Raw genomic sequence first — 21,620 nt, 5'->3', positions numbered from 1 at the left:
CCTGTTTTTATAAAGGGAGTCTCACCAGGAGACAGGTTCACCGGCCGGTGCCTGTGGCCGCTCTCACTCTCCAGGGCTGAGAAGTTGTGACTGACATGCTGCGGCCGGCAGGCCTAAATCATCTGTTCTCTGGCCCTTTCCAGAACAAATTTGTCAACTCCTGCCCCATCTCGTGAGGTGAACTCGGCTGGTTTGTCACGTTAGGGTTCGTACAGGCAGTCATCACTGACACTAATTAATACATACTTCATCCATCCGTGGAACACTTTAGAGCAGACTCTCAGATTGTTTCCCTTAGTCCTCACGAATTACAGATAAGCAAGCGATCTGGAGATGAGCCAGTTTGCTGAAGGATATAGGCAGACAGTAAAGGGCAAAACCAACACTCACGCTGTGAAAAGATTGTCTTGATAACTGGTATGGAATTTCGTTTATTCTCACAAAACTTACCCTACCTCAATTTGCATTAATGTAGATTCCTCAGAGGACATCAAGAGGCATTATCAGACGTCATCATCTGCTGAAAAGAAAAGTAATGAAACCATTTCTATCATAAAAAACTCTGAAAAAACCAGAAACGACTTACTTACCATCTTCGATACGCTAACCTCAAAACAGAACTCGTCATTGGAAAAACTGAAGCAGATTACGGTACCAGATATCCAAAGACTGAAAGAAAAGGTAAATGTTCATGATGGTATGGTAAAAGCATTGTGGTTTCTGTTTGGTATACAAGTCTCTTCAGTTGTATTTCCTGCCTTGCATTTTATTTTTTTATTTAGACTTTGTAAGTGTATAGATATAACCTAAATTTAGATACGCTGTATTATATAAGATACAAATAATATAAATATGGTAATTTGTATTTTATTATTTTATTTTCTAAATCAAAGTTTGAGAAAATTCAGAGTAAGACTGTGGCTTGATTTTATTATCTTATCTTTATTTATATTATTTGCTCTTTCCACAATGGTACAGATTATAGACATTCGCTCCTCTTGCTTCCTTGTAAATAAAAGGTAATTTTTATTAAAAAAAAAAAAAAGAAAGAAAGAAATTAACATGCAATAAATGCTAGATATTTGACTGTTTTCTCCAAAAACTCTGAGCGTAAAAATGCATTGATGCTGACAACAAAGGATTCAGGTATTTTGTTCTGGAGACACGTTTCACAAGGTTGTGTCCACGTGCTAAGCATGAACCACTGTCGAAGAAACACTTACGCCTAGAGCACTGAGTGACTCCAGTGAACCTGGATGGCATCAGCCAAACCCTGCCCACATGTCACTTTTCAACATGAATCCTTTCTCCCTTGAGGTGTGTGCAGACCCCAGGGACATGCCCTGCGTGCTCGCATTCTGTGATGGCCCCAGCTGCCGCAGCTCCCCGCCCCTCTCGAGAGATGCCCTCCAGCAAGCTCAGGAGGCAGAGTCTGCAATTCGTAATTTGAGCGACCAGGTTCAGGGTTGGAAGAACCAGGTAAATATGGCTTCTCTTGTTTTATTTGTAAAGCCGCAGCAATAGGAAGAAAAAAGCAAACTGAAATGTTTAAAACAACCATTTAGCTTCTAGTTGAAAGGGTAGATTCTAGATATTAGGTGTTCTTTTTTTTCTTTTTTTTTTTAAGACTTTTATTTATTTATCTGCCAGAGAGAGACACAGTTAGACAGGGAATATAAGCAGGGTGAGTGGGAGAGGGAGAAGCAGGTTCCCCCATGACCCTGGGATCATCACCTGAGCCGAAGGCAGATGCTTAATGACTGAGCCACTCAGGCGTCCAATATTAGGTGCTCTTACGCTTGGAAACAGAGGATTAAAAATACAGATGTGTGTATAAATGTACATTTATAAGTACATGTGAATATTGACATTTTCTATGATATATGTATCACATATATGTGTGTAAATGTGTGTGTGTGTGTGTGTGTGTGTGTATGGAGAGAGTGCGAGAGGAGAAAGAACTCAAAAGTCTATGTTTGCAGGACATTGACTCACATGGATGTTTCTTTTCTAGCAAACACTACATAAAAAAATGGGAGGCTCTTAGCCTTAAAGGTTTGAAAACTTTAGATTTCTCAAAGTAAAGACTAATTTGTAAAAATTCAAGGGCTAAATATACAAATTCCAATGTTAAAATTTAATTTGATATAGAAAATGTTGTAATAGGGATACACCCTTAGGCCTTGTACTCCTTCCAATGTTGTTAGACATGAAATAGTAGTTTTAATACTTAAGTACCTGATGATTGAGTCACTAATAACTTGAACTGTTTTCATTTATTTTTCTGATCATATTGATAAATTAGAATAATTTTTAATTGCCTAATTTCCCTTGGGTTTTTGTGTGTGTGTGTGTGTGTGTGTGTATGTGTGAATACATTACACATTCACCTGGAGATGTTGAATACAATTTTAGGTATTCTGTGACTAACTGGATTCATCTTGTAACATGATGATGATGTGTACCCTAGTTGGCTCCATTTTTGACACTATATATAGAGTCTTTGATGAAGAAGAAAAATCTCTTAAAAAGCTAAATTTCTTGGGGCCCCTGTGTGGCTCAGTGGGTTAAAGCCCCTGCCTTCGGCTTGGGTCATGATCCCAGGGTCCTGGGATAGAGCCCCGCGTCGGGCTCCCTGCTTGGCTCGGGGACCCTGCTTTCCCCTCTCTCTCTGCCTGCGTCTCTGCCTACTTGTGATCTCTGCCTGTCAAATAAATAAAATCTTTAGAAAAAAAAAAAAGCTAGATTTCTTTACCAACAATATGAGCACTGGGTATTATAAAAGACTGATGAATCATAGGCCTATATCTTGGAAACAAGTAATACATTATATGTTAGTTAATTGAGTTTAAATAAAAAATTATTTCAATGAGATTATATCTACACACCCCAAAATATGTAAGTTAAATATTATAGCAGTCAGCATTCCTGTTTGTAAGCAACAGAAACCAACTCCTGAATAAAACGGTTTCAGAATCAATAGGAGGATAGAAGGCCAAGCTTGGGAACGAGCTGAGAACCACGGCTAAGATATGGTGTGCATCTCACACTCGTGGGTGCACACATGTGCACACATGGGCTTGCCCGCACATGCATGTGCACACAGAGCTACACTTTCCTCCTTGAGCCTCACCTGCGTGAGCCTGAGCCCCAGCTGGTCCCAAGCCCTGCTCCACAAGCTCCCGAATCCAGGTCCTGTGCGAGCCTCTGATTAGCACCAGCACATCTTGAATGTTGCAAATTTTTATTTACATAGTCATAATTCTGAGTTGCTACCTAGTTTTCACTTAGATGTTACTCTTCCTTCTTCCAATAAATATTCTTTGAGTGCCTACGATCCTGGCCTGGCATCCTGGTGGTTAAAACAATCCTGAATTGTTCAACGTAATTTTAAATGATTACACCTTATTGCCCCTTCTCAAAACAAAACAAAACAGAAAAACCAAAAAAACCACAAAACCAAAAACCCAGAAACCTCACACCATTTAAAATAGCCCTGTGTTAAGCTTTTACTTTTAAAAGATAGCCCCTGATGTATGTTCTAGCAGGATCTGGCTTTCTCAGCGCCCAACTGAAGAACTGGGAAGGGCGGGAGCGGGGGGTTTTCATGTTGATAAAATGGTGTGCTATTTCCCTCTTGATTAGATGGGGCAGAAGAGTGCCAGGAAAGATTGTGAGAGAATTCTCAGGAGTCAGTGGTGACAGAAGATGGATTGCAGAGAGATATTTTCAGAGTGAAGTAATTTAGCAATCTCTTCTCTGAATACAGCATCGACTAATTGACACAGATTTCATCTTTACAATTTTGTGTTTTCCTGTCCAGAGTATTTATTTGTGGAATTCTCATTTTACTTTCATGTGTTCTTACCGCTAACCTTTTTTTTTTTTAATTGAGAGAGAGATAACTAACATAGAACACTGTATTAGTTTTAAGCATACATGATTTGGTAGATGTATATATTGCAAAATGATTGGCACAGGAAGTTTGATTAACATCTATCCCCTCACTTAGATTTTTTTCTCATGATGGGAACTTTGAAGATCTCTCTCAGCAACTGCTCACCATTCTAAGATTTTCAAAGTTCTAGGAAAATTAAGGGACAACTCTAAAAAAAAATGAAGATACATATTTTTCATCATGTAAATATTTTTTTCGTTTCATCATTTCCAATGAATGCAACTAAATCCTTTTCCAAAAAATCCGTATGGCTCAAATTAGGCTGGCTCCTTTTGTGAGGAAATACAGGGAGATTCTTTTTTTTCCTAATTGTGTTTGATCCTAATTAGCCCTACTTCTGTCACAATTAATTTATTCCATACAGCTCAACTTGTTGCTGATGTTGCCCTATTGCTTTCTGGGTGTTATTTTTTTTTTCCTCTTTAATTTGTTGGAATGTCAAGAAAAGCTCAGGAGTTTTCTCAAACCACATAATTAAAACTTTGCACTTCTAGAGGGCAAGACTTTTAGACCTATCATTCCTCCACCAAGTGTACAGGAGGTTTGGAATTTATCTTTGTAGCCTGCTCTGAGTTCAAACTCGTTTATTAAAAGGAGGAATGCTTTCTTTTTTAGCTTTCAGAGTAAGTACATTTTTTCAATTTAAGGAATGTCAAGAAGAGTAATTATTTTAATTTACATAAAAGAAAATGCTCTTAACTTATTAAACATTATGACCACTGTAAGCAGTCCCAAGTAATTTGCTGACATTATAGAATGCTAAAGTCTCATTAAAACAGAATTTTTGTTTTACATTTGTACCAGGAAAAGTCATTAGCACTAGGTCAGCATGGTTTCCAAATAATTTTGATCACTAAGTGTTTGAAGAGATATATTCACATTATTTTTTTATAGATTTTATTTTTTTAAGTAATCTCTACACCCAACATGGGGCTCAAACTCACAACCCCAAGATCTAGAGTCACTTGCTCTACCAACTGAGCCAGCCAGACACCACAAGATAAATTCACACTAAACAAACATGATAATGAAAACAAATAACATCACCTTATAGAGAAATCCCTTAAAATGAATCTTTTATTTAATCTCTATGCTCCTCTTTTGTTTTTAGTGAGTTTCCTTTGGTCCAACTAGGTAATTAAACATCACACAATGTGCCTAATTGTTGTGTTTTCCTCATTGTTATTTTTTTCTTATCCCAGCTCAAAAATGTAAGTAAACTGGCAGAAATCTCCAAAAACAGTGCCTTACAGCTAAATGAGAAACTGAGAAATATGAAAAATCAAAGTGAATCTGAAGAAGAGAAAATGAATCTCTTAATCAAAAAACTGAAAACATTTTTGTCAGGTAATTAGAAAAATATGATGACTTGGGACTAGTTTTGTTTATTTTTCTTTGTTTTTTGTTTTTAAATATATACTCAAACATCATAACTGAGTTCAAATTGCATTAAGTGGAAATGAAATGCCTAAATCAGAAACATGATGTACCCTTTGATATAAAATTTCTTAATGAAAATAATTCCCAAATATTAATTCTATCAAAAAATATATGGCTATCTGTACAAGATCAATTTAGTAAAAAGTCCTAGAATTTAGTTAAAATTTCAAACAAATGAAGTGGGTGCTTAAAGTGGGGTTTTTTTTTAAGAAAAAAAATCTAACATGATGATTCTATCAGATTTCTTAATGTTATGATTCCATGATTTTCTCTGCTGACAGATTGTGTAAGATCAAAGCATACCAGATTTCAGTTAGTATACCAAATACTATAGGGAGGTGGTATCTAAAATATCAGTTTTTAACTATTATAGACTATTTTCCAAGTTTCCTATTGGTTCTCTGTGATCGACTGAAAGGAATAATTTGATCCATTTATTATTATAATTATGATGCTATTATCCCTCATTGTGCCTTACTGTAGAAGTTCACTTTTATTATTTAAGAAGTTTATTTTAAATTACAGAGAATTAGTAGTTGATGATAAAAATGAAATAGTACAGCTGGAAATTGACCTGAAACTTCCCTCTCTGCAAATAATCCAGCTTGGGTATGACCGTATATGGAGTAAATCATAAGAGGTTTTCTTCTCCATCACCATCTCCCAGATTCAATAACTTAATGCTCCTCACGTGAATCAGCTGACAACTGGGATGTCTGTTACCATCGTTGCAACCACTTTGTGAATCTGTTTAATAGTAGTAAGAGACTCCTATGGCCAATTGCTTTTTCTATCTCCATGTTTCTAGATACTATATGAACTCAGCCCAAGTCCTGATTTTTGAAATAAGAATAAAATGAGGCAGCGCAAGTCATCAGTAAAAATGACCAAAATAATCAGTAAAAATGAATGGGATGAGATCGGTCTACTGGACATTTTGTTTGTTTTAGTGTGTTAGCTGGATGGATTGGTATTGATTAGACACAGATCTAGGAACTGGTTGGTTTAAGGAACACATTAGCTATTTCTGCAGATATAGGTCAGTTGAGGCACCAAAACCAAACCAAAACCAAATTGCTAGACCAGTCATGCAAAATGGCACCATATGCTTCTGGGCCCCAACTGATGGCTCAGAAGGCAAGGTCTGCTGCTTTCCACCTCATGCCGTTGGTCATGGAGACTATTCCCTTACTGGTCTCATTGGCATTGCTGCTGAATATATCTCTAATTTTTTTTTAAGATTTTACTTATTTATTTGACAGAGAGAGAGAGATCATAAGTAGGTAGAGGCAGGCAGAGATGGGGAGGGGGAGAAGGCTCCCCGCTGAGCAGAGAGCCCAATGCGGGGCTCGATCCCAGGACCCTGGCATCATGACCTGAGCCGAAGGCAGAGGCTTTAACCCACTGAGCCACCCAGGCGCCCCAATATATCTCTAATTTTAAAAAAGTTTAATTACCCCAATGAATTAAAAAAAAAAAAACCTCCAGATTATTACAACAAACATTAGACTAGGCAAAGGGAAAAATCCTATTCTGTAAAAGACACATCTCTGATCTGGGTCCCAAGACCCTTGGTCCCCAGGAAGCAGTACCCTCCTCTCACCAATTTCTCTTCCTCTATCCTTTCCATGAAGCCCAAATCCAAGTGTTATTAAATTGTATGGTGGCTGCACTCCTCTGCTCGTCTTGACCATCTTTGTATTTTCCTTGTGGTCTGAAATTCACCATGGACAAAGTTAGCTGCCACTTCTCCTACAAGGCCCATATCAAAATTTTGAATTTACGATATCATAACAAATGCCAGTAAATGTTTGATGATGAATATGGGGCCAAATTAAAGTTACTTTTTATTAGAACTTTTTTAATAAAAGGAAGTACTCTTTCTTTCAAGAGCCAACTTCTGAGTACAGTACATGCTATTTCAATCATGAGAGTGATTTACTCACACACAAAATAATCTCATTACTTTTTTTTTCCCAAAAACATGACAGGAAGTAAAATAGTCCTTTTATTTTAAATAAAAAGCTAGAACAAAATGATTACCAAAGGGATATAGACTCATGTCATGTCTGTCAAATGCTGGAAGGTGTCTGTGGTGCCCGCTCCCTCTTGAAGAAATTCCAAGTTCCTCAGCCTCCCATGTCAAGGCTCCTGGGCTCTGCTCCCAGCCTTTCGGGACGTGCAGCCCCGCACTGCGACTCCACTCTCTGCCGCCAGCAGTGATCCGAGGACGGCTTCTTGCTGCAGCCAACTTTGGTGTCTGAGTTTCGCTCAGCTTGGAATGCCTTTACCCCTGCCTTTACCCCACTTCCATAGGTACAAACTTTGCTGTCCTCCAGCCTCAACTTATGTGCCTTTTTGAGGTTCTTCTTGAAATATTTTCTCCTCCCTCTGGATCCCGTATCACTTTGTCTTCGGTGTATCATCTCTGTTCTTATGTTATTAATATTGATATGGAATGGCTTTTCTTCCCCCTTTTCAGCCCCTTGAGGACTAGATCTCCGACTTCCCGCAAGGGATTCAGCATTATGCCTCCGTAAGGAGCCAGAGCGACACAAAGTGTTAGCATCCCAGACCCTAACAGTCCATCTGCTGCTTCCGTTCTCAGGGAAGGCTGATTCTGTTTTCCTGAAGAGCAGGGCAGTGGTATATTTAACAGTTTCCAGATAACCCATTACTCATCCGGGTCTTAACTCTCTATTGTCGAGTTCCCTTCTCGAAATAGGACTTTGAGTGATAGCGTCAGGTAGAGTTGTCCCAAGCAACAACTGGGAGCCTTTCTGATGTCACAGAGGATTAGAATCAAGTTTTGTTGGGTCCAGACCTGATGCTTCCCCATGTCTCATTCATTCGTATTCAAATCTTGGTGACAGGCATCTAACCGTTGTACTTGCTTTTGAACCAGGACTTAACTGGTTCGCAGGAGGATGTTTCGCAAAACATACACAACATCGCAAGCCTGTAGGTTTTCAGTTTTCCAGCAACCATTTGTGCAGCGTGTATTCAACACTACATGAATGGTGCTTCTTTCAGAGAGAAGGGAAAACTGGGGATGAAGAAGAATCTACAGGATGTAGACAGTCTAATCCCTGTGTCCCAGGGACACATAATCAGCTGCATGTACTTTTGACTTCGAGTTCATTGGGGTTGTATTTACAAGATACAGTTTAATAAGGAGACGCGATGACCTAAAACCACCTTCTTATTTAAGAGGAAAACGTGCCTCCGGAGGATATAGAGAAGGTTGCAAATCGCGTACTTGATGTCCATCTACCCATGACATCGCAGAATCTAACCCATGAACTTGACAAAGTGCAGAAGCTGATGCTGCTCTGTGAGGACAATGGGGCAGATGAAGACAGGCTACATAATGCAGCCAAGGAAGCCCAGGAGGTTTTGGTGAAGGCAGAAGATGCTGAGTGAGTATAGTATTCATGTTCTCATCTTGCTTGCCCAGGACAGCTGCTAAAAGGCCAACTGTGTGAGGAGCTACTTAACATTCAAATGAAATTACTGTCCAGTAGGTTAGTGCCCAGGGTGAGAGCTAAGCTGCTTGCAGGAGCCTCGGGAAGCTGGGGAATTGGGAGGCAGTGGACAGGAATGTTTGTTTCCCACTTGCTACAGACTTGGAATACCTTTGCAGTGACCTATTAGTCTTTATACCAATCCGTGCCATAAACTAGCTGTCTGCCAATATCTTAACAGGTGGTGGGAATATGGGTGTCTTTTCCCTTTCTTGCTGACCTATGTCTGATGCTTTCTACATTTACCATAATAGACAGTACTTGAAAGATCTAAATTTTTTTTTTTAAGACTACACTAAAAATATATGACGGCGAGGAATAGAAGAATCAAAGATAGCGCCTCATGACTAACCTGGGAGTAAAACTACAGATACGGTACATGGAGTTCATTAACTCATGCTTCCTTTTGTTCTTGCCAACTTAGCCAAGACAACGGAAAAGGCATCTTGGTGCTTTAGGTTTTAGCTGGGTAGTGGCAATGTCGTCACGTCAGGACGCCCAACAGTTGAGGGCTGACCTGCCTTCTCCATGTCCCCTGCCACTTGGATAATTGAAGTGTGCCAGACCTCCCCATGAGCCCAACCCCTTCTGGCTTTGGTACTTACAATCAGGAAGAATAAGTAAGTGCAGTACGGTCACACAGCTGTTAAAAATGATGCTGAGGAAAGGTTCTTTGTAATATGCAGGGATTGTTGATGTTTTTAAAAACAAGGTAACAGTATATAAAGAAGACGGTCTCCGTCGTGGAAAGAAAAAAATTGTAGAACAAAAATGCTAGAATGTACTGATATCTTATAAGGTGATATGGTTAATGGTACATTTTTCCCTTCCTGATAATGTCTTTTTTTTTGCTCTTTCTGTGCTGCTGACTCCTCCTCTCCCTCCTCCTCCTCCTGTTCTTCCTTCTCTTCTTTCCCTTCCTCTTCCTCCTCTTTTTCTTCCACTTCTGCTTCTTTTTCTTTTTCTATTTTTAGATATTTTCTCAATTTACTCTAAAAGTAGTTACATTGAAAATTTAAAGGAAGAAGACTAAATATGAAGATATGGTGGGGGATGTTATGAGAAAGGAAGGCTCCTGAACCTCTTCTGGACCTGTAAGGAAAAGAAGTAAAGAAAGGGGAAGCCTACCTATTGTGTGGTTCACCTATAGAATATTCTGGAAAAGGCAAAGCCGTGGACACAGTGAAAAAGATCAGTAGTTGCCAGGGGCTGAGGGGAGGGATGAATTGGTGGAGCAGAGAGAACTTTGAGGGCAGTAAAAATACTCTGTGTGATACCAGAACGATGACTGCATGTCATTACACATTTGTCCAGACTCACAGAATGGGCAGCACCAAGAGTGAACCCCAGTGTACACTCTGGACTTCGGTGTCTGTGATGTGTCGATGTAGGTTCATCAGTGCTAACAAATGTCTGCCTCTGGCAGGGATGTTGATAACTGGAGAGGCTGTGAGTGTTGGGGGGCAGGGGGTACAGGGAACTCTCTGCACCTTCTGCTCATTTTTGCTACGAATCTAAAACAGCTCTTGGGACGCCTGGGTGGCTCAGTTGGTTAAGCAGCTGCCTTCGGCTCAGGTCATGATCCCAGCGTCCTGGGATCGAGTCCCACATCGGGCTCCTTGCTCCGCAGGGAGCCTGCTTCTCCCTCTGACTCTGCCTGCCATTCTGTCTGCCTGTGCTCGCTCTCTCCCCCTCTCTCTCTGATAAATAAATAAAATCTTTAAAAAAAAATAAAACAGCTCTTAAAAAAAAATAGACCCTTTTTTAAAAATAGAGAGACTCCACTGGGAGGAGAGTTAGGGCTGCATGGGGCAGGGGATGTTTTGCAGTTTAGCTGGTTTTCCCTTCCACGCACATTTCTAATTATGCTTCTGCAAAGGTCTATCTGATAGTTCGCTCACTTGGCACATTCCTCCAAAGGTGGTCTTGAGCCCACAGATCCAAGTATCTGGGGAGTGTGGACTTGAGGTGAGCTGATTTCTGTAAAATAGACAATCACTTGGAATGCTTGTGATTTTAACCTCCGACGGGGCCCCTGGCAGCTAGAATGTCAGTGGAGCTTAAATAAACCTGAATAAACACAGCCTGGAAAAGGAGGGCTTTTAGTTCTCTTTGCTGTCTGTGGGGCCCCTTAACTCTCCCACCCCCACTGTGGTGAGGATTTAGAGTGTGGCTGAAGTGTGAGAAATTAGGGAACGGGAACTGGCTGAGCATAGTTATTCTGTTCAAAGCTCGCCGGTGATGGTCCTCGAGCCTCTCTCGTTATGACAGATTAAGAATAAACAAGACCTGTATCTTTGATTTTCACACCTGTCTCTACTTGATATGCATATATATTGTTGTTATTGGCATTTCAACCTACCTATTTCTCAAAATAAAGATTTCAGGATTTGGTCTTGCATAAGAGCAATTTAAATTTGCTTTATAAATAATTCAGCTAAGTTTTTTGCAGAGCCAAAGGGACTCCCAAGGTGAAACAAATGAATAATTGTGTATTTATCTAATCTGACACGTTAATATCCTACCTTAGAAAAGCAGCAAATGTTCTATTAAACCTTGACAAAACGCTGAATGAGTTGCAACAAGTTCAAGTCACCCAAGGATGGGTAAACTCTACCATTACACAGCTGACGGCGGAGATCAAGAAAATTAAAGAGAGCACACTACAGGTATTTATCTTTTTGGAAACGAACTGAAAAAGATTTTGAATGGGGAGACAGCCTGGTTTTGACGTGTGCCAATGTCATGTTTGCTTGACCTGCCTGATGGGATGATTATAGGACAAAATGAAAGGGGGGTGGTGTGATGCATTTAACTGATGTTCAACGGAGTTCTTACGGCATCAATTCGTCATTGCTGACCCCTCCTTGGGGACGAAGCAGGTGCTACTACCAGCTTGTAAATGAGGAAACAGAGACTCAGAGAGGTTAAGTGACTTGCCTAAGGTCACACAGCTAATTAAAAATATATTTGAGGCGGGGGTTTATCCCTTCTGATTCCAAGGAAAGCAATAGGAGTTACTAGAGCTCACAAGGCAAAGAAATAAAGTTCATTGTTGCCAGGTTTTTGTAACTGGCAGGTTTGGCATGAAATCTCATCCAAGTATGAGACTGAAAGGATATCTCACCCAAAAGATAGTGTTCCATCCAGAGCTTGGTGGGAGCCAGGCCTGGTTTAACCCACACTATGGATCTGGGAGAGGAAGTCTGGCAGTGGGAGGACAGGATAGGACCTAGTTCCAAGCTGTGTGACGTGTCTTCCTCCAAGGCTCCATCCTCTGGTCCTTCCCTTTCCCCCTAGAATGCCAGCTCCCAGTCTCTGTTTTTCAGCTGGGTTGTACAGATCTAAATACACGCGTTTTGAAAAGAAAAGCAGAAAGGGACAGAACAGGAAGTAGTGCACCAGGAAATAAAGAGGTTAGACTTGAACAGGTTGCAAATATAGGGTAGCAAACCCCCCCCCAAAAAACAAAGAAGGCCTCTAGGTTTTCCCATTCGAGGCATATATGCTAGAACAGGGGATGGCAAAATACAGCCTGTGGGTCAAATGGGCATACTGTTTTTGTTTTTTTATTTTGTTTTTTATCCAAAATCACAAAGTTTTATTGGAACCCAGCTCCGTATTGTCTGTGCCTGCTTTTGCACCATAATAACACAGAGCTGAGTGGTTACAATAGAGACTTCATGGGCCACAGAGCATAAAACATTTACTGTCTGGTCCTTTACAGAAAGGCTGTAGATTTGTGCTCTTTAAAAAAAAAAATACGTCCAAAGGAACAAGAAGGTTTTTGGAGTTCCCCCTACCCCCTACAAATATGGTAGGCCAGGGTTCCTGCTGAACCCTCCTAATAGAAAAATACCCCAAATGTTGTCTGGGATATATATATATTTTTTAATTTAATACATACCTGAATTAGAAAGAGATGGAGGAAATCTTCAGAGGCTAACCACGACAGCTAAGTATGAATGCAGAGAGATAACAAAGCATGAACCTGATGGCAGGCGGAGGATATCCGCCAATCGCTGGTGTGGGAGAGCTGTCGGGGTTTTTTGTTTTTTTAAGATTTTATTTATTTATTTGACAGAGAGAGACACAGCAAGAGAGGGAACACAAGCAGGGGAAGTGGGAGAGGGAGAAGCAGGCTTCCCGCGGAGCAAGGAGCCCAGTGCAGGGCTCGATTCCAGGACCCTGGGATCATGACCTGAGCTGAAGGCAGATGCTTAATGATTGAGCCACCCAGGCGCCCGAGCTGTTGATTTTAATCCTCACCATGAGCAGAGACAGAAAACAAAGCCCACGCAAGGAGAGCATATGACCCCCACTTGGAAAGGCAAAATCCTCAGTGAAATGTTCAGCTGCTACTCCCTACTGCTGCGTGGACTCACACACGTGTGCACACAGCTACACACACACACACACACGTGTGCACGCGCAGGCACAGTGCCAAGACACTTGCTGTCGGGGAGGTCTTCACTAAGAATTGCTAACCACTGGCTGGCTCTTACACGAGTTCAAGGGTAGCATTCACACTACCTGTGTGGCCCCGACAACAGTGGGGCCTTAAAGTGGTTGTGGACTAATAGTCCCCGAGATGCCTGCCAGAGGCCAGCGGAAATCCCCTCCCGAGGAATGCACCTTCAAACCGAGCCTCAAAAATGTCTCCCAGAACACATAAAAGAACAAATTGCCTCGAGCAAGAGGCACCAGAAACAGGAAACAAGAGTCTGCGGATAAGACAGGTACTCCATGTAAAATACAAAATCAGAATGTTCGTTATGCCTGCAAAAATCAAAGAAGGTGTTGAAATTATGACCCGAGAGCAAGATACAAGAGCTAACAGATGACCAGTCAGATCTGACTGCTAGATGGGACAAATAGAGCCACGGAAAGAAGCAAGGAAGATAAGATGTTTATTATTATTTGTAAGGAGGAAAAATGAGAAGCCACCCACATCCGCAGGAGAATAGGAACATAAATTGTATACTCAAACAATGGAATGCTTTAAATTGCTGAAACTGAATAAACAAGAGCTATGCAAATTAGCCAGGAAGAACTGTACAAGCATAATTTTGAATTAAAATTCAAGTTGCAGAAATATGCAGCCATCATATATTTGTATAAAGTTAAGAAAATACCGCACGGTAGGCGCGCTGCGCGGGATCTAGAAAAAAGCACTAGAAGTACGTGGAACGACAAGCGTTAGATTCAGGATAATGGTTACCTTTGTGGGGAATGAGGGGGTGTGAGGAGAGCTTAGCTCGCTGGTGGGGCTTTATTCTTAACGCGGCCACCATGGATACGTGTCATAGTTGCTTCTATGACCTTGTGTTTGTCTGAAATATTATCTTACAACATTGTTTTTAATGGAAAAGCGAAGGGGCGATTCCTTCTCCCTTCCTACCGCACTTACTTGCTGAGGGGTAATTATATCATTTGTCTTTTTGTGGTCTGTTACCTAAAGACACTTTCTCCTCTCTGGTCTTTCCATCAACAACAGGCCGAAAAGAAAGCCAAGCACACCAAGAATGAGTGGGACTTAGCAAAGCAGTCGTCTGTGCTGGAGGACAGGCTCTCCGGGCTGCAGACCAAGTTGCAGAGGAACAGAGAGCAAGCTGCCCGTGTGACTGCTCAGGCTGCATCGGCCCAACGCCAGGCCGGGGACCTCAAGCAGGTCATTAGCCCCGCCGGTGCCACCAAGAGCAGACAGACAGAGCCTCTTTGAAGGCTAATCCTCTGACCTCAGCTCACTGTGCCATTTATCAGCAGTTCCCTTAATGCAGGACTGCGCTTACTGGCATGTGTTAGTAGGGATCCCGATGGGCATGAAGGCTCTTCTGTCATGGAGGGTGATTCCAGGGAAGACAGAAGTCCTTTGACCAAATTAGGATGCAGTGTTTCCTCCCCGCATCTCCTACTCCTAGGACTACCAGTGGTATCCTCGTCCAGTGTTTCCTTCCTTTCAGATGTTCAGGATTCGTGCCATTGGTCTGTCTTGGGTGCATTTACCCTTTACTCTAACTCAATCACATAACCGATCACGAAAACAAAGAAGTGAAAGTCACCTGCCAAACAGAATAGGTCAAGTTACAAAAGTCAGAGTGAGTTAATTAAACAGTTGTGGGAAATACCCTATTCATCTAGGTTGCTGAAAGAAACTATCAACTCATTTTCTCAGGAGGATATCTCTGGTTGGTTGCATTAATAGGGTAGCTTAAACACGGGAAAAATGGGAAAGTGTTCTTACAATTGGTCCATTCTCTTGCTTTTCATTCCTAATGTGCTGGGTAATTTCCCACAGATGGGGGAGTTGAGCACATTTTCTATGGAAGGGAGGTTGGGAGACATATTTACTTGTCCATCCTCTCTCCATTTCCCTTCCTGGGCTTCACTAAGCTGTTCCAGATTCTAGACTGTCGACCACCCAGGCTGACCCCCAAGATTGCCATTCGAATGGCCACGGAGCTCTTGGTACTAACATCGGGACCTCCCTTCCCGCCTCCCATCTCTCGTACCTTTTTGCCCACAAAAACCTACCCGTGCTTGTAAAGCGTCACTGATCACTCCGCCCTTCATCCTTCCCTGGTTGCTGTCCCACCCAGCTGACCCAGAGATTTGTCACAGGCAGGAAGGCATTGCTCCTGTCCTCTGTATCTCTCACCTTAAGTCATTTAGGGCAAATGACTGGTGTCCCATAAATAGCTGCCTTCGCACGGAGTCATGATTGCTGCTTTATAACAAAGCAATTTTATTTTAATTAACCAAAACTGAGGAGTTTTTCAGCCTGAAAAAAAAAAAAAAGATAAAACAAACAATGCAAATTAAAGCCTGGAAGTGTCAGAGTGACTCAAGCATATTGACTGGATCACGGTTTTCCTCTTGCTCCTTTTTGGAACAGTATCGGGCAAATATCATGCGTGGGTGTATGCCTTATAAATATTTTCTGGTGATGGGAGTGTGTGGCTCTGTTGCAGGAGTTTGCAGAGCTGAGAAACCAATACACTGCTCTTCAACATAAGACTGGTTCTGTAGGACTGACAAAGGTTACTTTGAAAAAAGTGGATCAGCTAAAAGGTGCAGTGGAAAAACTGGCCACAGATACAGAGGACAAGATAAGAAGAATAGCAGGTAACTCTTCTTTTCTCCCAGCTGTATTGGGGTCAGGGTGACAGGTGAAATCGTGTCTGTTTAAAGTGTACAGTGTGACAATTTGATGGACATGCACGTTGTGAAATGATCATCACGATTAAGGTAATCAACACCTCTATCTGCTCACATAGTTATTATTTCTTTTTATGGCAAGAATGCTTAAGATCGACACACATGTACGGTGCAATGCAATGTTGTCAACAAGTCAGCACCACACGGAACATTCGATCCCCAGAAGCTTTCCATCTTCAAACTGGAAGTCTGTACCTTTGCCCAGCCTCTCTCCATTTCCCCCACCCTCTAGACCTTGGCAGCCACCATTGTTCTTTCTGCTTCTGTGAGTTCTAACCCTTTTTTTTTTTTTTTTTTTAAGGTTCCACATAGGAGCGAGAGCATATAGTATTTGTCTTTCTCTCTCTGGCTTATTTTCACTTGGTATGACATTCTCCAGGTTCATCTATGTTGTTGCAAATGGCAGGATTTCCTTCTTTTTTTATGGTTGAATTTTATACACACACACCCCATCCCCTATTTTCTTTATCCATTGATGGGATAAAGGTTACTTCCATATCTTGTTTATTGTAAATAATGCTGCAATGAACATAGGAACACAGATAATCTCTTCAAGATATGGATTTCATTACCTTCAGATATATACCCAGGAAGGGGTGTACTGGATCATATGGGAGCTCAATTGATTCTATTACACACTCCACCAATTTGACGGTAACCTAATACTCCACCCTCCTGGTAGAAATTATACCAACTTATCATTGGCACAGTTCAACTACCTATGAGCGCACCGAGTCAAGGAAGTAGGAATTTGGTCAGTGGGTGGGGGACTGACATATAACAAGACACTTGCATGGTTTTACTTCAAAGGATATCAGGGAGTCTTCACTGTGTTTGTCGGAACAAATGCCCATTGCCTTCGGTCAACCGGAAATGCCCTTTTCCTTACACCCTGGTTCTCACTCAGGAATGATTTTCTCTCCCTCCCTGGGGACAGAAGTATTGAAGGCATTTCTGCTTCTCACAACTAGGGGGTACAACTAGAATTGAGTGGATGCAGGCCAGGGACTCTTGTAAACATTAATACACAGGACAGCCCCGTGATGAACAATTATTTGACCAGAGTTCTAAGGGTGGATGTTGAGAAACTTAGGAAACCCTGTCCTAACCTATGCTGCTTATTTTCTCCTCCCATGCAAATTACTGCTTTAGAATCCCTATGATCTAGATCCCAAGGCACTAGTCATCTCATACAGATCTGTAGGTAACATTCCAGAAGGAACCATAGTCTGGACCAGGATTTTGATCAAAAATAGAAATTTGGATGCACACCCAGTGTAGTAAACATGGAATACACACAATCAGGAAGTTAATTAGAATCTTTTTTCCCCCACAACAGGTACTCATAGTTTTTCTGGAAAGGCATCATGCCCTTAGCAACTACCTCGAAATCATCAAGAAATAGCCAATGATGAGTGGTCTAGTTTTACTTTTGGTAGCATTTATTGTCTCCAAAACTTTAAAGTTAGTCATATTCATTTGGAATATAAGTAACTCTCAAGATATTCAAACAACCAAGATTCCTCACTTATAACGCTTCTTTGTTGTAACATGAGTCTTTGGCCTTAGAACCACTCATATCACCACCATGACATGAAAAAAAAAAAATGAAAATGCAACATTGGTATGGGCCAAAGTCAGGAAATATACATACTAAATCATTAACATTCATCATTTCTGGGGAGAGGGAGAGTGAAGAGGAAAAACACCACTTTTTATTTACATCTCTGACATTTATATGACTTACACAATTGTCCTTTCCAGTATTTTCCTAATACTTTTAAAAAGGAATTACCAGGAAAAATTCAAAAGTCAGTTGCTGTTATTTCCAGAACTAAGTGGAGGAACAAAAAAATAGGAAGGATATTTTCTGTCTCACGTTTTATATCGAGGCCCAAATTGTTTCCACTTATTCCCATAGACTAGAACTTCCACAATTTTTGAAATTAGGTCAGAAGAGAAGTCAGGGACCTTCCTTCTAAACAAGGTCTAAGACCATACACTCCACTTTTTTGGCTCTCTTCGGGAGGAAAATAAGACATCGGCTTGGCCACCTTGCTGACGCTGTGACTGGAGAAGGGTCTGGCCCACTAGGGCGGCCCTCTAGTTCCCCCTGGTAGGAAGAAGTGGCCAGGGGACCTCAGAAAGGAGCCTTTCCTTACCTTGGCAGGGTCAAAGTGGAGAGAGTGGAGAAATGCCTCCAGGCCACAGCCAGGTTCCTTCCACAGAACTTTGTGCCAGTCTGGGTCACAGCGAGAACCGGGCAGCACACTTGGAGATAATTCTGGATCACTGAGCCAGAGTTGGCTCAGTTATCTTTTCACTGAATAACAAAGCTCCCTCCATATTTGGGAATTAGAACAACAACCATGCCTGGTTTTTCTGTGGGTTGCCTTGGTGGTTCTTCTGCGGGTCTGTGCCTGGTGACCCAAGCAGCTGCTCTCAGCTGATGGGTGCATTGGCTGGCCAGTCTGGGGTCAGCTTGACTGAGATGCTGGGCCCTCTTTCAACGGGCTCTTTCAGCCCAGCAGGCTCTACAGCTCGCTTGGGTCAGGTGTCCCGACAGTGAGCAGGGGAGCCCTAAGACTCTTGAGGTCCTGTGCATTGATTTCTCTTACTTCCTGTTGGTCACCCCGACAGGCCCAGCTGGACCCGGTTTGAGGGAAGAAGGCAAATAACCACTACTTCTTGATGGGAGGAACTCTTAAAAACTCACAGGAATTCCGAGACTCCGCTGAGGGTGTGGCAGGTGTTGTGTGACTGGCTTCATTGAGAAGCCGTCAGCATCCCTGGGCTAGAGGGAGCAGGGGTGAGGGAGGGCGAATGCTCTGACGTCGCTGTCTGGTTGATGGAGCCAAAGGCACGGGGCCTCCCTGCAGGCTAAGCGGAGAGGTGGAAGGACTGCCAGAACCCTTCGGCTCCACGGGGACAGCCTCTTCACTCTCCCCGCCCCCTCCCGTCCCGGATCACTTCTCTGAACTGTCCGGTGGCCAAGCGTGAATGAACTCCAGAGATCCCGGGAGCCCGATGATGTCATCCACCAAAGCTAGCTTTCCAGGACAGAGCAGGACGGAGAGTGGATGTGAATGCGGAGGCGAATGAAGAGGAACCCGCACAGCCTCACTGACTTCTATGAAAGAAGCGCAGGGGTCTTTTTGCCTCTTAGTACAAATACACGTCCAGTGCAGAATGTCTTTTTCAATCCCAAATGATCTATATTTAAGTTTTGAGAGACAGGATGCTCACCACCTCCGGTAGCAGCTCTTTCTTTGAACAGCTGTGACTGCTAGAAAGTTCTTTAAAATCAGACAAAATTTTCCTTCACGGAGGTTTCACCTGCTGGTTTCATTCTATTTCCTCGGGATGACAAAATACATTTCCTCTGCTTTCCTAGGCCTCAAATACTGGAAAATAACGACAGGACATGCCCCGAATCTTCTTCTTTCTCTACATAAAACATCACCAGTTAGTTCATCTTCATCTTTTGTTCACCGAATGGTTTCCAAATTCTTCCGCAATCCAGTTCCTTGCTCTAAACATATGCTCCAGGCTAGTTTGACAACTCCCTCCTCATGATCCAGGTTTGACCTGTCTGGGTAAAGTGGGACATTTACCTTCCTTCTTTAAGAAGTTCCACTTCAACCTATGAGAAGTTTCTTTTTCTTTCTTTCTTTTTTTTTTTTAAGATTTTATTTATTTATTTGAAAGACAGAGATCACAAGTAGGCAGAGAGGCAGGCAGAGAGAGGGGGGGGGGGGGTGAAGCAGGCTTCCTGCGGAGCAGGGAGCCCGATGCGGGGCTCGATCCCAGGACCCTGAGATCATGACCCGAGCCGAAGGCAGGGGCTTAACCCACTGAGCCACCCAGGCGCCCCGAGAAGTTTCTTTTTCTAAAGGCACTTCTCACTCTTAACTGTGGCCCTCTCTACCTCTTCCATCCAATATTCTGTGGGATCCTTGCTGGGGCTTACCATAATTACCAGGTATTTGTTGAATGAAGAGTGGGTAAATTGGAAGGATGGGTGGATGGATGGATGGATGGATGGACGGACAGATGGATGAATGGACAGATGGATGGGTAAGAGTGGAAGGCATCACTTTGCTTTTCCTGTTCAAGAGCTTGAATATCCGCAGAGCAGAATGAAGAAATGAAAATGTCAGTCTTTTTTTACTGAAAGACTGAGAACCCCTAAAGTGGTGAACACATGTTAAAAAGTGAAGTTAAAGCAGCAAGAGCAAACCTGTGGAAATAGTCACCAAGTCCAATCAAGGCTCATCCTCCACCTTTTCATTTCTAACAAACTCTAACAAGCTTTTGACTGGCATTGATAGATGCCATTGGATGTAAAATACTTTTTAGACAAAAACATCAGTTTGTTCTGATTTGTGTGAAAACTTTGAGAAGCCTGGTGACAATACATGTTTTGTCTGTTGAATCACAACGCACAGCTAAATATGTCTTTAAGAGGCACAGAAATCCCCGTGTTTCATGTAAGGCGGGTATCCAGGAAGAATCCACCAAAACCCAATCTCTCCTTTCCTTCATTTTCTTGTTTCAGATTTAGAAAAGAAGATCCAAGATCTGCATCTGAGTAGACAAGAAAAAGCGGAGCAACTGAAACAGCTGGAAGATCAAGTGGTTGCCATTAAAAACGAGATTGTCGAGCAAGGAAATAAATATGCTACTTGCTATACTTAGGCAGAGGCAAAGGGTGAGTGGCCTCTGCCTTCTTTTCTGGCTTCTGATAAGGAAGCCTGAGGAGCTGTGCTGAACTTGGGAAACAGAAAGAGTCAGCCCCACCTCCTCCGGCTCCGGAGCCCGCTCCTAGCCAAAGATCTGAGCTGGACCAAGGAAATGCTGTTCCACGTGGAAGAGAAAGGAGCAAATACAGACATCGTCTCTGGCTTCAGAAACCTTTCCTCTTGCTCTCCTTTCCCTTTCATAATGTAAAAATAATGTGTTACCTATGACAAGTACAAAATAAGTATTCTGTTTACTAATTATCACTTTAGTCAAATGAACCAAAGTGTGAAATAAGTTGCCTGTGGGGGGATGGGGCTTGCAGGGGGTAAAAGTATTACTAATCGATGGGCATTAAGTTCTGGTGAAGTGAAATGAGTAAATTCTAAAGTTCTGCTATACATTGTATATAAGTCAACAAAGTATTGCACACTTAAATGTACGTTCAGAAAATAGATCTCATCTTAAATGTTCTTACAACAATAAAGCAGAATAAAAATAAATGTAAACAAATTAAGCTAAAATACATCCATGTCTCTAACACTAGGATAGAATGAATCTGGATGGCATGTGCTAGACTGGCCTGGGTTTTATTTTTAATTATTTATTATTTAATTATTAATTATTTTTAATTTGGATTTGCTTTATCTCTAAAACGATTATTTTGAACAAAATGCATACAATTCAAAATGTAATGTCTTTTTCCACCCACTTCCCTCTATATTCATTCTCACAACCAA

At 41.9% G+C, this 21,620-nt stretch overlaps 1 protein-coding gene and 1 long non-coding RNA gene across 8 annotated transcripts in view; one reads left to right on the top strand and one right to left on the bottom strand.

The window, feature by feature from the left end:
• The window catches only part of LAMB4 (laminin subunit beta 4), a 90,529-nt gene extending 69,418 nt beyond the window's left edge, over positions 1-21,111 (top strand). Inside the window, exons 27-34 of the mRNA XM_059397049.1 lie at positions 476-681; positions 1,318-1,479; positions 5,161-5,305; positions 8,610-8,817; positions 11,453-11,591; positions 14,420-14,593; positions 15,894-16,047; positions 20,699-21,111. Coding sequence (XP_059253032.1) covers positions 476-681; positions 1,318-1,479; positions 5,161-5,305; positions 8,610-8,817; positions 11,453-11,591; positions 14,420-14,593; positions 15,894-16,047; positions 20,699-20,838 — 1,328 coding nt within the window. The 3' untranslated portion in view covers positions 20,839-21,111. The remainder of the gene's footprint in view (positions 1-475; positions 682-1,317; positions 1,480-5,160; positions 5,306-8,609; positions 8,818-11,452; positions 11,592-14,419; positions 14,594-15,893; positions 16,048-20,698) is intronic.
• Positions 1-21,620, bottom strand: part of LOC132016048 (uncharacterized) — a 54,010-nt gene that overhangs the window by 7,730 nt on the left and 24,660 nt on the right. For 2 of the 7 annotated variants that reach the window (XR_009403878.1, XR_009403873.1), the window contains 3 exons: positions 18,303-19,732; positions 15,581-15,703; positions 456-520 (listed from right to left, as the gene is read on the bottom strand). This is a non-coding gene — a long non-coding RNA (uncharacterized LOC132016048). Of the gene's footprint in view, positions 1-455; positions 521-14,969; positions 14,985-15,580; positions 15,704-17,561; positions 19,733-21,620 lie in introns of those variants that run through there. The other 5 variants (XR_009403879.1, XR_009403872.1, XR_009403875.1 and 2 more) reach the window with 4 other exon arrangements.

The sequence above is a fragment of the Mustela nigripes genome, chromosome 4 (genome assembly GCF_022355385.1).
Source record: "Mustela nigripes isolate SB6536 chromosome 4, MUSNIG.SB6536, whole genome shotgun sequence".
Lineage (NCBI taxonomy): Eukaryota > Metazoa > Chordata > Mammalia > Carnivora > Mustelidae > Mustela > Mustela nigripes.
This window is presented reverse-complemented; position numbering and strand designations above follow the sequence as displayed.